Source organism: Cydia fagiglandana, chromosome 10 (assembly GCF_963556715.1).
Source record: "Cydia fagiglandana chromosome 10, ilCydFagi1.1, whole genome shotgun sequence".
NCBI classification, from domain to species: Eukaryota; Metazoa; Arthropoda; class Insecta; order Lepidoptera; family Tortricidae; genus Cydia; species Cydia fagiglandana.
Genome location: NC_085941.1, coordinates 14,301,668 through 14,320,564, shown reverse-complemented (window position 1 = coordinate 14,320,564; position 18,897 = coordinate 14,301,668). Strand labels below are relative to the sequence as shown.

Below are 18,897 nucleotides of genomic sequence, written 5' to 3'. Positions count from 1 at the left end.
TCGGTACCGCAACCATGTTTACAGTACATTGCTGCTGAGAAATTTTTAAAAAATTAATTATGGGGTCGTAATGAACTGCAACTCAAAAAAACCTTTTAAGTACTTCATGATTAGACTAATGAATACTATGTCCGATTTAATTTATCGCCCGTATTAGATTTACTCACTGTATTAACAAATTATATATACATAGATACATACGTAGGTACTAATGTGTGATGCGTGTACCAACCTAATTGTCTCTAAATGAAGCGCTAGACAAAGCGACCCGTCACACCGCAATCTGTAGTAGGCGAAAACCTTTTTAAATATTACATACCTAGGTGTATCTTGTTTGAAAAACTTATTAGATTGAAAAACAAAATCGCGTTTTCTTCTATGTACCTATCCGATCCACGGGGCCTTGAGCCCCGTGGATTCATGTTCTTCTCTAATTGAGCGCAAGCGTGAGCGAGATAGCGCCCCAGGCCGCGTAGCCAAGATGCCGATCGCTTACGCTCCCTAGCGATCGAAACTCAACTGTCACTGTCGCACTAATATGGAAGAGTGATAGAGAGACATGATGCTTTTCGTTGTCGAAGCGAAAGCGATTGTAACCTTGGCTAGGCCAGCAGGATCGCAATTATCGTGTGTTGCAATTATAATTTAAAATATTCACAATAAAACAACATTGGAAATAAAAGTGAATGAGTTCGATCAAAAATAAAATTGCAAATATTTAGAAGCAATTTTAATACTTTTAGCTTTAGTGCATATTTGTTACAATTTCTTTAAGAATGAATAAATTTATTCAATTTTACATATTATGTATGTATAAAACTATTTCTTTAAGTGCTATCAAAATCCATCAATCAATCAATCCTTATTACAATGATCATTGACTCTCTCTTATAGCATTTTAAAAATATATAGCAAATATTTGCGGAGTTGTCTTATACTCGTATTATGGGCCGGACACTATAATGAATACTGACATTACTTTGAAGGAATGACACTTTTAGTGATAGTGTAGGGATTGTCGTGAAGGAATGACGGCAACGGATGATGATGATGCAAAATACTGACAGGTGTGTGGGGGGATTTAAGAATGTCATGACCGGACTGGACCAAACGCAGGAGCGTCATGACAAGCTATGTCATTACTCATGATAGTATCGGGGCCGTCTATCACTAAACTACTCGTATTACGAATTGCAGTTTTCCGGTCTCAGCAATAATAACGATAATAACAATAGAGCCAAGCTGACCATCAATATGAACCTATTGCTCTCTTTCATATTAAAATATAAAATAAGTGTAGTTATTCTTGAGAGGTTTCTATGCTCGAGAGATCCGCCATTTGAAGCGCGTGGGCGATTGGACGTGTTCCAAAGCCGTGGATATAGGTACATAATTACACATTGTAGCCATAGATTACCATCCCTGAGCTCCTGACCATTTTATGTAGCGTTTAAGAAGACCGGTGTCAGCACATATTGTGCGCTTTTTCTACTTGTAAAATACCTACAGCCTCACGCGTCGCGTCTTAATTGTTTGCGAAATTTTATACGGCAAACAATATTTTATGAATATTCACTTAGAAATCACGTTTTGTCGATACTTGCAATTTAGCTACTGGAACGAACACAATTTCTCATAGTACCTATTGAAATACATACCTATATAATTGTTATGATACGACTCGAAATGCATTTCAGGTGCACAAAAAGCGCGAGCGATCGGATCGTATCCAAACTAAAACAGATTTTAAAATCTTACTACGGCTGGTTGTAAGGCACTGGTCCCACCGCGAGCTAGTAAGCTATGAGCTATCGGCTATAAACACGAACAAAAGATAAGCACTCCCGTGTATATAAAAGAGACACGGCGATATTTATAGCTCACCGCTGGGCGAGTAACTATAAATATCGCCGTGTCTCTTTTATTTACACGGGAGTGCTTATCTTTTGTTCGTGTTTATAGCCGATAGCTCATAGCTTACTAGCTCGCGGTGGGACCAGTGCCTAAATGTGGAAGTAACTGAAGTGATTGATAGTGCTCTCGTGCTAAATCAAACAAGCTTAACTCTTTATTCATAAACATTATTGGTAGGTACATTCAATGTCAATCTTAAAATCTAGTTAACAATTTACTAAACGATGTCAAAGATTACAATACAATACAATACAATTCAATGCAATACGTGCTAAATTGGAACGGTATCGCCAATGTGTAACACGGGTACCTCACGTAGTATATGTAATTAATGCTCCATCTTGTAGGTTGGTATGTGATCTGTTACTGTACCTCCATCTATTATATAACTCCGTTATCGTGTATCTACTAAATGTTTTGGCTGTAATGAAGCAATTAATCACCTCCGCGCGTTCGTAATACATCAAAGTGCTGTTGTTATCTGCGCACTCAATTAGTTTTTATTCGGAAGGTGATTTAGGCTGTAATAATAATAATAAATATTGAGGACATCTTACGCAGATCGACCTAGCAACAAACTGAGCATAGCTTGTACTATATATAGATGAATACATACTTATATACATAGAAAACACCCATGACATGACTCAGGCACAAATATTTGTTTTCATCACACAAATCGCCGTGTGTCTGCTACACTGCCACATCTCAAAAAACCGTTTTTTCGAGAAATCGCGTCTCAAAGTTGTGAGAGTATAGTTCAGGGTATTTAATAGGATCTTACTCCTTTAGTTTTAGGTCTATGAATTTAAAATTTAGCTTTTTTTACTCGGAATGATATAACCCTCCTTATGACTACGCCACTTTTTAAAAGAAATGTATAATTTTTAAGACACAAGGCCCGAAAAACAGGTATTTAGTGTTGTGGCCGTATTGCAGAAACGTTTTTTAAAGATTTTGAGATGCGGCCAAGCTTAAACACAAAATTATTGGATAAAGGTTACCATGCAAATATAAATAAAAACACCAAAATAGTTAAAATCCCTTTATTTTTACCCGACTACGGCAACGCAAAAGGAGGGTTATGATTTTGACCGGTATGTATGTGGGTATGTATGTATGTATGTATGTTCATTTGTTCCCTCATAACTTCTAAAGTACACATTATAATTTGACAAACGATATGTCATTCGAATTATCTTAATCGTCCGCTGGTTATAGGCTATATGAAGTCACAAAAAAATGAACTAAAGTCACGAACGAAAAAAATAAAAATAAGTAATGATTACGTGATGTATATCATTTGAAAGAGCTCAGTTAGCACATTTCAAATATATAAATATTGTTAGCTTTTGCACCCGGCTTTGCTTGCATGCACCCGATGAAACATTAATTTATCGGGTAGGTAATTCGAACGAATCTACAAGCGCTCTGGATTCTATCCGCGTATTACCCGACTACGGCGATACAAGAAGGTATTTGCAAAATAAATTTGTTTGGCCGCTATAAACATAGTGTTTTTTAATGACCTGCAATATTTTATAACGTGAATAGGTATAGAAGTCCAGATCAGCTAAAATGTAAGAAACAGCCGTACAAGAGACGTACGAAGCTCGCTGTACGCGTTCCAAAGCTGGGCGCCTTCGGCGCCCTCATACTAGAAGAGTCGGGCGTAGCCCGACGTACGTGGCGCACTGCAAGCAGTCCAAAGCCAGGCGACTTCGACTTTCTCATACTAAAAGTGTCGACATACGTGACGCGCTGGACGCTTACCAAATCCGGGCAAATGCATGAAACAGCCGTACAAAAGACGTACGTGCACGCTGTACGTGTTCCAAAGCCGGGTGCCTTCGGCGCCCTCATACTCAACGCGTCGCGTCGGGCGTAGCCCGTCGTCGTACGAGGCGCACTGTATGCGTTCAAAGCCGGGCGCCTTGGGCGCTCTTATACTAAAAGAGTCGGGCATAGCCCAACGTACGAAGCTCGCTGTACGCGTTCCAAAGCCGGGCGCCTTTGGCGCCCTCATACTAAAAGAGTCAGGCGTAGCCTGACGTACAAGAGACGCTCTATGCGTTCCAAAGCCGGGCGCCTTCGGCGCCCTCATAGTAATAGAGTCGGGCGTAGCCCGACGTAGGCGCACTGTACACGTTCCAAAGCTGGGCGCCGAAAGCGCCTCCATGCCAAAGGAGTGCGCAGCCCGATATATGTGGCGCTCTGCGTGCATTTCTGTACTGGGAATGCCCTCGAAAAAGTAATATGTGTAAGTGACTTCGAATAGTTAGTAACGAAGTCATGACCCCAAAATTAATTAAATAAAAAATAAGTTCAAAAACTAAAACCCGACTACTGCAAATTTTTTTAATAAAAAAATACAACGTAATATGTATAATTTACTACATTATTTATATTTTTACAGAGATTCAGAGGATAGCTGTGGTCGTATGCCACTTTACCTTAAAGTTTATAATCGTGGCATACGACCATGCACAGCGATCCTTTGAATAATGTAGTAAATTTTATTACGTTGTATTTTTTTATTAAAAAAATTATAACATTTATAATATTTCCTGTTTGATAACTTCACATAAGAATTCTATCTTGTTTCATACTTTTTAGAGCGCGATTTGCAGTAGTCGGGTTTTAGTTTTTGAACTTATATCAACTTTGATAGGAACAAGATCACTGAAGGCGATAATAATAATATGTGTAACTCAGCTAATTATTATTTTCTAGGACGCAACTCAAAAGCTTCATTTAAAACGTGTGCTATATAGCCACAACTCAAAAGTGGCTGTATTGCAGGGAATTGTCTGACAATTTATGGTCAAATCCATAAGGCCACTTGTGAGAAAAAGGCTCTTAAAGACCTTTTTTGCTATGGCTCTCGAAATAAGGTCGTAAATTGAACAATTTTGAATATGAATCTGCAATAATCCAGAAAATCAAAAATTTTGAATTGTGGCCGTATAGCAGGCACACGGCGAAATAAATGCCCTTACCAGGATTGGAACCCAGGACCATCGGCTTCGCAGGCAGGGTCACTACCCACTAGGCCAGACCGGTAGACAAAAGTAATGGGTGTAATGGGTCGTATGCGTGTGATTAAAGGAATATTTATGACAAATTAAAGGTACCTATGCATTTATATTTTTATTATGGTTGACTGGTAGCGAATGCCTTTTGGCATTAAGTCCGCCATTTGTGCATAGTTGTGGACGTTTGTGCAATAAAGTTTCGATAAATAAATAAATGGAATGTACATTCGATTTTCTGGAAAAACAATACCTTTTAAATATTTACCACCCAAACCCTGACCAAACGAATATCTATAAGCATATTACATATTAGAAGAGTCTTTATCATATGTATGACCTCTCAAATGATCCCGTTAGATAGGTACGTGATATGTTTAGGAGAGGTGAAGCTAAAATACTTTAGACGGAGTACTTTAAATATGGAAATGATTGACATTTCAGATTCAACGTATGTCAAACACATCTCAGATTATGCTAAGAAATCGCTATACAGTATATTATAGGTACCGTAAAACGGGGTGAGTAGGTTTCGCGGGGAGAGTTGGGTTATGAATGGGGAGAGAAGGTTTGAGAGGGGGGTGAGAAGGGATTTTAAGGCTACTGCTACAAAAATAATGTATTCCAATTTAAAATGGGGCTATAGTAATACGCATAATAAAAAAAAATCGATCCAACAATCTTCCAAAATCACCTTTGTATGAAAAACCCTCTCACCCCAAATACGAGGCACTACAGGGTGAGGTGGGTTTTCCTCTTTATCGTCAAAGTTATGATATGGAACTACCCAAAATAAAATACAAACGTCCGAACCACTTATTATATACACCATTCAGTTTTCACATGTAAAAATAAAATTTTATCGAGGTTTGAAAGTCAAATTTCACCCACCTCACCCCATTTTACGGTATATACCTTGTTTGAAAAGCTTGCATGTTGCGAGAAGAAACAATTTGAACACTCGCCCTAATATAAAGTTGCTAGCTGTTGCTCACGACTTCGTTCGCGTGGATTTCTATACCTACTTATTGGTTGTTTTAATTTTACATGAACAATGTGCAGCAAAACTTGCCAATTTCAATCAAAAACTGTTTTGTTCCCCATACAAACTTTCACGCAAACTCACGTTTTTTAGGACGATTTGCCTTTTTATGAAGTTTCAAGGTTCTCATTTGAATTAGTAGATTGTTAACCAAGGGTGGAAAGTGAACCATATGACCTGATGATATATTTTTTAATAATGCAATGCCATTAACATTTAATTTCTATAATACTTGGCCTGAAAATGCGAAAACTTTCAACTTTTAACCGAATAATATGGCATAATATATGGCTGTTAGCTGATGCTCGAAGTACAAAATGAAAAAAACGTTCCACTGTAGGGTGGGAAATGAAATTTTCCTATGAAAAAGATATTTTGCGACAACTCAAAAACAATAGTAAATAGTTTTTGAACACCCGTATTCTTTTTGAAAGATCATTCCAAAGACATCTCCCACTATAGGGTTAAAGCGAAAATATAAACATCCCCACTGTACGTGTAGGGAATGGTATCCTTTATTTTTTGACATATTATCGTTTTTGAGTACCTGCCTATATTTTTAATACAAACAGTAACCCACGAACTCACGAAACATGAGTAACGATATTTTATTGTTAAAAAAACAACTGAATATGGAAATGAATCTGCAAGGGAACACCCACATTTGAACCATAATGAGGAATGTCGCCTGACATAGTTCCGCACAATGGGTTAGTCAGCGTTTCTCTGCCCACGCACTGCTGGAACGTTGCCGAAACTATATACCAAAATTATGCGAAACATTGTTTGATCGACTCCGATTTCGTGTCGTCACTACAGTGCAGAAAAAAACTAAGTATGTATTTTAGAAAAAACATTTTTGATAAAAACATTGTGTGGCGACTTGATTTTTCCACCATGCAAAGTTCTTAGCTACGGCACAAAACAGATAGGTACAGAAATCAATCTACATACAAAGAGCGCTCGAGCAACGCACACATAGACACTGCTCACGGACACGATATCTCGGACCGGTTGGGACCACTGCGAGCGCGAGTACCATCCGCTTGAGACACGCGTCTGTGAACTTTTTTGTGCAATAATGGAGAAACAAAAAGAAAAGTTATTATAAATGTTCAGTGAACGGTTGTTTAAATTCAACATTAAACGGTGAATTGTCGTTTTTAAGCTACCAGTGGTTTCAGAGAGAATGCGAATGCGAATTGATTAGATTGTACATGAGAATGCGAATTTATTACACTTGCATTTCGCCAATCTCGAAATCATCACAAGATATTTTCTGTGACAAATTTGTAATATAACAATGACATTAAAATTAAATTACATATTTGAGTTATTAATGTTATTTTTAATTTATATTTACATTGTTCTCGCTTCATCCTCAACAATAAATCAAACAACTAGATACGAGATACGATACGATAGATTCGAGTGCCACTACCACGATAGTTTTTTGTGCATAAGCCAAGTTCGCAACCCTAGAGCGACCGCCGAGCGTAGGTATGAAAGGTAAAGTACATACATGTGATTGACTTCTGTACCTATCTGTTTTGTGGCTACGGTCTTACAAAGCATTATTAATTCGTGTAAATAATTGGAAACCAAGAAATGAGATTTCATATGCAAATCCAGTATTGGTAACGGTAAGCGCTGTATCACGTTTCTAATGAAATTAAGCTAAGCATAGTTGCATCGTATTATGAAGTTGGAGTATGAAACAACAAAACTCCTACCACAAGGAAAATGCAGTGGCAACCCTTACCCGTGGAATACTGATATCTAATGCATGCCGACCGTCAAAGTTGTAATAGCTTCGATAAAGTTACAATACATTTACAAGCAATTCGCGGGCTGAAACGACAGAGTAGTAGATGTACCTATATCGGAGGATACAGTAAGGTATACGCGCGCGAGCGAATGCAAAGCGGCCTGCCTGGCTAGAGCGCCACCCACTCACCGTGGTCTTCTTCAGGATCTTCCTGAGGAAGATCACGAATGTGAAACAAATACTTATGAATATAAACCCCTAGTATTTGAGCAAATTGCTAATACACTTTTATTGTTACACAAAACTATTTAAAGAGGTTTGAATCTCGTGGAATTATTTTTGTAACAATCATAAATCATAAATTATATTAGTACATTCTGAAGTCGAAAAGTTATGCCCGAAATTGGTCCTATTGGCTAGCTGTGTTTACGCCATTTATATTGATAATAACTCATTTAGGTATAATAAAAATTTAAGAGTGCTTTGTAAAAAAATATTTGAAGTAAATCACAAGCTTAATAAGTATGTATTCATTATATATAACTATGTATTATGAATAATGAGTAAAAATTCAGTTAAGTAGGTAGATGTATTAAGTTTTAAGCGAGTTCACAACTTATTAATAATACTTTTTACCATACCTCCCATACAACTTATTATTTAAGTAAGGAATCTCCTGTATGGAGTGAGCATTCAAACTTACTAATTTTTCTATGCCTACACACAATATGTTAGTTTCACAGCTACAAAATACATAATAAAAATGCATGCCAATCACAATAAAATCTAAAGATTTGGTGTTTAGCTATTTTCTGATTTCTTGACATGGAGAGCAAAAATAAATATATCATCACCTCGTAACTGAAACTCTAAAGCTACTCAAAAATTAATTACTTAACCACAAATAAATGAGTTGAATAAAATAAATACGTATTGATAAAATAAAGACTTTACTTCTCAAATTATTTTAAGAACTACTTTTTGACTTGTTTTTCTAAGTAGTCACACTACTAATAAGCTTTTAGTGTATGATATTTATTTACTAAAGACTTTAATTACGAACCAATCGACAACCTTTTTGAGTCAACCATGCGACTCACTGTATGTACGTACCTACTCAGTTTTAAATAATATTCGGTACCACCGGTATATATGCTTATTAATACTTGCAAGTCTCATAAAAAATCATTATTTAAATTCTGTTAATTTTAAATTTAAAGTCGCGTAATTTTGGCCTGAGAATATTATCATATTAGGTTATAACAATTCATTAAATGTAAATTTAAACATAAGCTCAATTACATCGAGCAACATTATATTTTAAAAAGAATAAGCAGCGCTCTTTTATCCTAAAAGCAGACTTAATTTAAAAACCTAACGTACCTACCTACCATTTTAATTCTCATATAAGAGAGGTCATACTCATACGCGACGTAGTTGGTGGAAATGTGCTTGGAATGGGGAATGTAATTCTGTAATCTCCTGTTTAAATTGAGTCCCCTGCGGCGTGCTTGTCACTAATCAACCTCAGAAGCGGCTAATTAACTTTAAGAGGAAAAGCTTTTCGATACAAACGTAGTCCCCATTTTCCTCCAAAATAACATTTGATGTATGTATATTAACCATAGCTATGCTCCTACGTTTGTCTTTTTTCGATTTTTGATTACTTACCTGTTTATTATAAAAATTAAATTTTAGCGAAAAACAGATTTCATACAAATTTTTAAATCTTCTCCTAACTCTTATTATAATAATTATAAATCATAGTTACAGCGAATTAGGATTGTTCACTTTTTTTAGACCCCCCTTTTTATTTTATTTTCTGAAAATATAGGTTAATTTAAGATACCAATTTGAATGATTTAGTAATTCGTGGCTCGGTTGAATATTTATAATTTATTGAAAATATGAGATACGACTTCTCGTAAATTACATGTCGTTGGCTGATTAGGATAATGCACAAGCAACAACAAGCATTAAAAAAATAGTTGTCATTGTCAATTGATTGTAATGTCACCTGTCGACAATGTCAGTGTCACGTATTTCTATAAATAACAATCGTCTGGAATGGAAAACTCGTTTATTTTGAATCATTAATTTCAAAATACCTACGCTATAAATTTGAGAAAGCTGATTCCAGAAATCTGCCTATGTTATATAATATAACTTAGTTTTATTGGAGTATGTATCCATATAGCATCCAACTCCAACCATAACTTGGCTGAAATCAAGGGAGCAAAAATACAAATGTAAGTTACCTACATCATATATATTTTAACTGATTCGATTTGTAAGAAGATTGGATTCATAAAATCGTTACAAGCGTCCATTGCTAAAGGTAGCTTAGCACCCAGTGGGTGCTTTCTACCGGCTTGTCACCATTGTTTGGATATTGTACTACATACTTATACTACTATATTAGGAACATGCCAATTTTGCTAATTATATCCTATTATTTCAGGTCATCGTGATTCCTATTTAGATACAGCTGTGAGATATGTAACTGCACTTGGGCCCAGAACAAAGTTGAGCATTTTGTATTGAAACCGTCATATTAATTATTAATCGTCGTAATACTTTACGACCGTAAATAATGCCTGGGAACAGAGTAAATAACAAACCATACACTTCTCTTCTGGGTGGTCAACAAGAAGCCCTCATTGTCAGATGCTCGTGCAGAACATGATTAACATACATTTAATGTAGTTACTATTTTTTTTGGAAACATATATAACATATTCCCCAAATTAATAAAAAAGTAGGTAAACAAAAACATGTTTTATTATTCACAACTCTTTATTAAGTCTTGTCCACCATGATATCAGCAGCTTGAACTGCAACATGTACCTGGAAATTAGAAATTATATCTTTTTAAAGCAGTTTCAGGCTGAATTTTGAGTATGGCTATGTATTCTTGTATATTCCTTCTTTCTAGTAGGCACCATCTCTGTTTAACGGTTTGCCTTTAGATACTCTGGCTACATTACCACAGAAAATAAATAGATACCACGACCCTACCAATAAAGTGAGCTTTTAAATACTTAATTGTAGTAAATTAATATTAATTTTATACTTACATCGACGTGATTCTCACAGCAATACTGTGTGTAACACGTGAAGTAGGTAGGTATTTCAAGTTTAATTCACGGCACCATCTTTCACGTCGTAGGTCTTCGTGGATTCGAACTATTATTTTTGTGAATCATTCCCACACATAGGAACAAGGTTTTTGATATATTATTAAGCAATGAAATCTACTGTTTAGGTATTAATTATAAATCAAATTGTAACAAACAAGCGCAGCAGTTTAACTGAAAAATTTTGTTATGACAATCGATGACAATGATAACTTTGACAATACGTGAGTGACGGATTTATTTACTATGGTTCGATAACTTTTATTATGCAATGACTTTACATTCAGCCCAGGAGAAGGTCAAACTAAGGTCATAAGGATATTTGTTGAAATATCTTCAATCCTCAATTATTATATCGCAGCAAATGTCGGAAACTGTTTAAAAACCTTATATCTCGAAATGGTTTTCGAAATAGAACATTTGAAAAAAAATGAACAATCCTAATTGTGTCAAAACCTTTTCAATAATGTTAATTTCCAGAGAGGAAAATACGTTTCTATGAAAAAGCGATTTCACATGGATCCTCCACTTTCGTCTTAATAATTTGATCTTAATTTGACAATTTACAGTAGGTATCCGGCTTAATATTTTTTACATAGCTTGGGTACTTGGGAATAAGGTAGCTATAGTGAGCTGCACAGCGAGTACTGACAAATGAATACTTAAATGAACATAAATATTTTATTAAGTTCAGGTTCGGTTTTGAGACCATAACGGCTTTTAGAAAAAAAAAACGCTTTCAAGTTCGCTGGACATTTGTGTCATGTTTCAATAAAACGGTAAGTATGTACCAAATTGCCGGTTAACGTTTCTGAGATTGCAATATCTAAACTTACTTATAGTTAAATGCAAAATTATGAATGTTGTTTTTGTTAAATATCAGGACCTACATGTATAGATAAACATGTATTATACATATACATATACAGAATGATTTTTTTATGATGAGATTGATGAGCGAATATGAGTAATATAGTATTCCTACTTTTTTCAAGAGGTGTGGTATTTTGGAATGTGGTATATTCGACTCAATGCTTCAAAGTGCCCTCTACCAGACAATCAAAGGGCCAAACAGAGCATTTCTAAGTTGGATGGAGTGGGAGAGATTTTTGAAAAATTCCAAGTCTAATCACTAGCGATAAAAATATCTAATTTATTTACCTGTAGGTTATGGTAGAACCAGAGTGAGCCGGTGACGGAGATGGCGAACCAGAGGAATAATGTGAACACGGAGATGCTGCTCAGATGAAGAGCATTGAGCAAGGTCGAGAGCACGACGGCTAACGCGTGGCACAGCACGACCGGCAGCGCGCACCGGTCGATTATGTCCCACGGCACCTCCTGCAATAACAAACACATTTAACACAACGAAAATAATAACACTCCAACTATTAAAACATTATTAGTTTTAAATTTGTATTTGGCTTAGATCCCCACGTCACAGGCTAAGCCTAGTGTGGGAATGTACTTCACCTATGTAACATCCAAGCTATGAAATAATAATGTTTTGATTTTTGTTGTTTTTTTTATTTTTTTATTTATATTAAGGACAGGAATGTCCAATACTGCATAAGCAAGGTTGATAAAGCTGAGGCCAACTGAGGCTTGTTTTTAGGGTTTCTCTGCTTAGAGACAAATTAGCTCAAAACTTATGTTTTATGTGCCTGATCATCTTATTGTCCTTAGAAAATTATTTTAACCTGGGGTTGCTTTATCTTGTCAGCCTTTAGATTTACTATATTTTATGAGTATTGTATGTAAATAAAAACAGGTCCGTTACTAAAATATGTGGGGACAGAAAACGCAGAGCCTAAACAATTAAAGTAGGACCTTGAAGTTTACAATGTTACAATACGATGTCACTTAAAATTACACATGGTATATTTTTAGGAATTTATATACACATTCACATTCCGAATTGTTTTACGATACACATTCAAATAATATACCTATAAGGCTGCGTTTCGACCAGAGGTGGATGCGTTGAGAGCTTAGAGCATTTAATAACTGGAGTGGCCATTGAGAGCTTACCCCTCTGCCGAAAAACTTGCACAATTTTGCAAACTTTTGTATGGAATGACATGGCTATTTGTACGTTAAGTACACGGTACAAATCATGTAGAAAAATTCGGCAGACTGTGTCGTTAAGAAAATGACAGCGATGACATCTCTAGTCTAAATGCTTTTAAGGTTGAGAAGGATGTGTTTTCAAGAACCAATAGAATCACTGCACCCGTAGCGAGGAAAACAAATGAAGTGATTCTATTGGTTCTTAACAAACACAGTCTGGTAGAGACATACCGTAACATCGGGGTACTTTAGCCCATGGGGGTTACTTTGTCCCAAAACGAAAAAAAGATTGAACTTCCCAGATATAGTCTCGCTTCATCTACTGAAGCTCTCATAACGGCACGAGATCAATCTGCTAACTAAGAAGACAATTTACTATTGACGCAGGTTATAAATCGCGATCCCAGGAACAGCAGCCAGTGGTTCGTTCTGTGCTGGAGCACTGGATGAACCACAGGCTCAGGTTTCAAAGACAGATTCTCTAGATTGTAATGGAATTCATGAAAACAAAGATATAAGAACATCTGCCGCATAAGTTTAATATCTTATAAAATGATTATCAATTTTTAAGACTGATTAGTTACAGTCGACTGTTAACTAGGTGCCTACCTAGTAAAATAATTCTATAGAAAAACTAATTTTTCATATTTAATTTTTAATTTTTTACACGTTAACTATTTCTAATGATTATGATCGATAAGTTTAGAAGGTTTTTCTGATTGTTTTGGCAAAGTTTTTATTAAAAAAACCATGTTTAATAGATTTATTACTTTGTGTTGATTAGTTTGCTTTTTTAGTGTAATAAAAACAAATCTTACTACTATGTCCTTATTTGATATACATGTATATTGTGTAATAAATTTAAACAGCTTTCTTTGCGCCTTTATTGCAAACCGTTACGTTGTACTCAATGAAAAATCGATGGCCAAAGAAACCCGCTTGAAAGCGCAACTTTGGCTCAAACTTTGCGAAAAATTAATAAATATTTAGAGGTTGATTTATTAAGTTTTACGTATGTGCATGAGTTGATTATACCCACAATTAAATACCTATGACTATAAAAGTGTCATAATGCGATTAAAATTGAAGTGCTCAAACGAAAAGTAAAAAGTATCTTGATTTTGGGACAAAGTACCCCGATGTTACGGTAGCCTAAAACTCCACTGAGAAATATTATGAAATTCAACCCCGAAGGGGATTATAGTGGAATTGCAAGTACGAGTATTTAATGACCTTTTCGCGGACAAAGTGTGTGAAAATACTTCAAAAAACTTCAACATTTATTCAGCACATAGTCCACAAGGGCACTTTTACACGTCAGCATTGAATTTACATACAAGCAAAAATAGTAACAACAATTACACAACACACAATTACAATTATTTAATTATTATTAGTATTAACAATTGTATAACTGTGTGGAGATCAATATTTTTATGCTACAGTTTGTTGTATTAGGTACCTACTTTCTGTCTCGATTATATCGTTCTGGAGTTTTCAGGACACAGAATAGATATTTTGCAACTATATTTAATCTATTTCTTCGTCAAAATGTTTATCAGTAGGAGAACTTTGAAAATAAAAATTACTTATAAGTTGATTTAAAAGCATTGGATCTATATATGTATATTTATAGCAAAAAGCGATAATTTCATTTACTCAAACGTCACAATATGTACTTTGACGTTTCCTCTTCTGAATACTTCTAAAGGCTTCCTTTAGCAATCCTATTACACAGTAAAAATAATCTAACCAAAGTTTCTTCTCTTAAGGGTCACACGAACCCGCCGCCATAAAGCAAATTGAAAGCGTAACTTCAATTGTATGGCGGCGGCTAGGCCCGTGTGACTCTTAAGCTGTATTCCTCAGAGAAATTAAGTAGGTATTAAGCTTACTGTGGGATCAGGTCGATCTGTGTAAGATTTGTCCCATAATATATAAATATCTGGGAGACCGAGCTTTGCTTGGAAAACATATAAAAACTCAAAAATGCAGGTTTTTCCAGAGATAAGACCTAGTTAGATCGAGTTATCGCCCCCGAAAACCCCCATATAGCAAATTTCATCGAAATCGTTGGAGCGGTTTCCGAAATTCCCGAAATATATATAGATACCTGCATATAAATAAATAAATAAACAAGAATTGCTCGTTTAAAGGTATTAGATAAGATAGATATGTATTATTTTATTTATTATTTTACAGGACCTTTATACATATCGGCCCTATCAAGATAGTATTTAAAAAAAAATTACTAAGCAACTTCAGTCATTTATGCCGTGTCCGATGTTGGGTTATTAAGAATGTGTATAAAGCATGTATGAAGGCACCGATGTCACAAGGCATTAGATTGGCCGAAGTTATGAGCACCTCCCTAAGGGCGCGATGTCTACTAACACACTACAAGTAAGTGATATACATCTACCTACTGATTCACAGATGTCGCAGTTAGGAGAGTCGATCTGCTTCATTTGAAACCTAAATTTTACACAAAATAGTTCTTTACCTATAGATGACAGGAAAAACTATTAGAAATGTGCAGTCATGCGTGATTCGGAACTAATTACTTAATTTTTGTTCCGAGCCCTACGGGTTTTTTAAAGGCATTTCACTAACATTTCCTTCGAGCAACACCGGCTTTCGACATGTCGGAAGGGAGGGGCCGATATCTCGCCGTACAAATCTTTCTGCCATTTTTCGCGGGGGGAAAGGTGCACACAGTCGCATTTCTCACACACTTACATTCAAAATCCAATCTGTAATGACGACACAAATACATAGAAAATGACACACGTCAGAGACAAATCTTGCAAACCTCGATCTCTTTTTGTGTACGGACGAGTGACTAGTGTCACAACACGCACACTAACACATTTTCGTTGAAGTATGTCATTGTATTCTGAGAGATGAGAAGTCGGATTTGTCGCTCGACCGATCCGCAATTTGTACTGAGCGAGCAAAATCGATAAATCCAACAATTACTTGAGACTAAAATATAATGATTGTATTTAAATGTAATTTAACGTATGATATGTAAAAAAAAATATTACATGTGAAATGTAACACTTTCTTTTTGTAAATTTGATGTCCCCGACGTTATAACAAAAAACCGAGCACACAGGCATTTTTGGGCAGCAGTGTTCACGCGCGCGTCTGGACTCGGTCTAGTGAAAAATCCAAGTGCAACTAGTTTTATTACCCGCGCTAGATTAAATTGACGCGCTAATCTTGTACCTCGGCAGAGGGGAAATAGTGCGAATGCCGCCTCCTTTCCGTGTTGCTCGAAGAACATTTCACATTTATAAAAAGTACATTGTTAAAACTTGTGTAATGTACGGACCCTTGGAACGCGGATTCGACTCGCACTTGGCCGGTTTTTGATGAGGTGTTTTCCTTTGGTCACCGTTCGACAGTAACGTCAGATCAGTTCGACATACATACTATACCTACCATATTACTCGTATTGTCATTGTCATGTAAATTACCTAAGGAAGTTAGCTAGCTCAATTAGACACTTAAAAATGGCTCATAGTCATAAGGTTTAAATTAAATAAATGGGCCATATACTTACATTTTACAACAAACTCGTTCGCGACTTTCCTGTAGACATCGCAAATTTAGATCTAAGCTAATTTTTTCGCGGCACCTTTATGGGCGGGTTATATTTTTTCAGTTATTGAAACTCAAATAGGAACGGGATATCTATAAATTAATTATGTATCCATACTTTTATTGTATTGTCCACAGAAGTGACCTCGTTTCTAAAATGTCATCATATCCTCGCGTTTTCCTCGGAGCCTGGGTTCCGCTTGGCAACTAATCCCAGGAATTGGCGTGAGCACTAGAATATTTTCTAAAATGTATTTGACCCAAATATAGGTTCAGACAATACACAAATATACTAATTGAAGCCAAGTAAATGCGTGTAAGAAGTTACTCCTAATCATACAAAACATCGGAACAAAGTCATAGAGATATAGAATCGCAATCCTATCACTTCTAAAACAATGCTGTGTACTGCTCCCACTCAACTAAATTATGGGACTTTGATTTGCGTAAAGGTTCTTTGAAGCTTTGCTATAGCCTCTTTGATCCCCAATAGAGAAGAACGAATGCAAAGATATTTAAATAGAAACGAAGAGTTTTTTCTAATCTTTAAACACAACACAATGAAAGCTGATTTACATAAAACGATATTCAATAAAGCAGAACGGATTGCGAACTAAGCAAACCTTAGAAAAAATCTCTTTAATCATTTTAATAACTATGCAAAAATATTTTCAAATAAGTAAGGAATTAAAATTGTATATAGGTAAATGTAAGAATGTATTTAATACTAAAATCTCATTCTAGAATTATTTTTTCTACTTTTCATGTGCAATAACCGGTGGGCAAAGGCAATGGCATATCAAGCAACGTTGTTCGTTTTGGTTTTGAACCGTGACAGCGGAACGATATGGCTTCAAACAGGTTAGGATCACTGTTTTATCAATACGATGTGCTATTTATCAGTTATTCGTCGGTGAACATCGAGAGAAAACCGGACTAATCCCAGTAAGGCCTAGTTTCCTAAGTGGGTATTAGACCAGATGCTATTTGCTTTCATCATAAACCAATACCTACACTATTTGGTTCAATTGAGTTGCTAAGCGAAACCCAGCTCTTTTAGGCGTTAAAATAAGCATGAAGACGTAGCTTAACCTCTAGCCGCCCATACTGTATCAAACCTTGCCGAGCAAAATGAAACTTTATTTTGTCAACACAAAGTTTAAATTAAAATGGAACAGGAGACCTTTTTATAGGTCTCTGGGCGGCTAGAGGTTAAATAGGATGATGATTAAGTGCGTTTGGGTCCGGGAAATTTTCCAGCTCAACTACGAGTAGCTTCTTTCGTCTTTCCCCTATTCCACTCTTCCCACTTGGGAAGTTTGTTTGTACATTTACTTAAATGTACAAACAAAATTACCAACTAAGTAAGTACATACATGGCTTTGCGTTGAAGACCACTCATACTTGCTACTTTGCGAATGCTTTAATTACTTCGAAACTCTTTAGGGACTTCGGACAAGTTCGTGAGGTAGGACGATTGTGTCGATAAAGTTATTGCGCGGAAAATCTTGCCGAATAAACTCGAATAAACTTCGCTCTAGACGAGGGAAGCGTTTTCACGTCATAATTACCATACTCTGGTTGCTATTCGACATGCACGCAAAGGCACGAATTTATGCTTTGGGCACAGATCATACTCTTTGTACCTTATTGGAGGTTGCTAGCATCTTCCCACTTATTATATGATATTCGTACCTGGGATTGAGACTGAGAGCCTTTGACGATCGAGCCGCGGCGCACCGAGGGCCGACGATGCATAGACGGCGCCGTGAGCGACGCGCGCCTCGTCACGTCACCCGCCACCATGCTGCTGGCTCTACCACGTTACTCTGCAAATAATTAAATAGAGGTAAATATGTATATCAAGCGATATCAGCATCCAACCGTTACCTTGAGTCAATAGTGGCGAAAAGCTCCATACTGTAAATCGACATAGCATTATAGTCATAATTATAATTTATGACATTTTGCTCGTGTACCTGTTTTTTATTTAATTTATACTAATTTATGGTAATTTATTTTTATTGCAATTGTAATTAATTTTATCCCTCATGTAATTTAATCCGTCTTAGTTAAGTACCTGTCTGCATGTTAGACATAAGTAACATAACATCGATTAGTACGTAAGGTTTAACTGTTAGTGCTAATTGTAAAATAAAATAAACAAAATAAAATAAAATAAACAAAACACTTTTCAGCGACTTTTATACAATTTTAATTTCTTACTTATTTGAAAATATTTTTGCATGGTTATTAAAATGAATAAAGAGATTTTTTCTAAGGTTTGCTTAGTTCGCTATCCGTTCTGCTTTATTGAATATCGTTTTA

General features: G+C 35.9%; 1 protein-coding gene across 3 annotated transcripts in view; it reads right to left on the bottom strand.

The window, feature by feature from the left end:
- The window catches only part of LOC134667962 (D-beta-hydroxybutyrate dehydrogenase, mitochondrial), a 75,517-nt gene that overhangs the window by 45,176 nt on the left and 11,444 nt on the right, over positions 1-18,897 (bottom strand). For 2 of the 3 annotated variants that reach the window (XM_063525396.1, XM_063525398.1), the window contains exons 2-3: positions 18,265-18,398; positions 12,055-12,234 (exon numbers count right to left, since the gene is read on the bottom strand). In XM_063525396.1, coding sequence (XP_063381466.1) covers positions 12,055-12,234; positions 18,265-18,375 — 291 coding nt within the window. In that variant the 5' untranslated portion in view covers positions 18,376-18,398. Of the gene's footprint in view, positions 1-12,054; positions 12,235-18,264; positions 18,407-18,897 lie in introns of those variants that run through there. The other variant, XM_063525395.1, reaches the window with a different exon arrangement.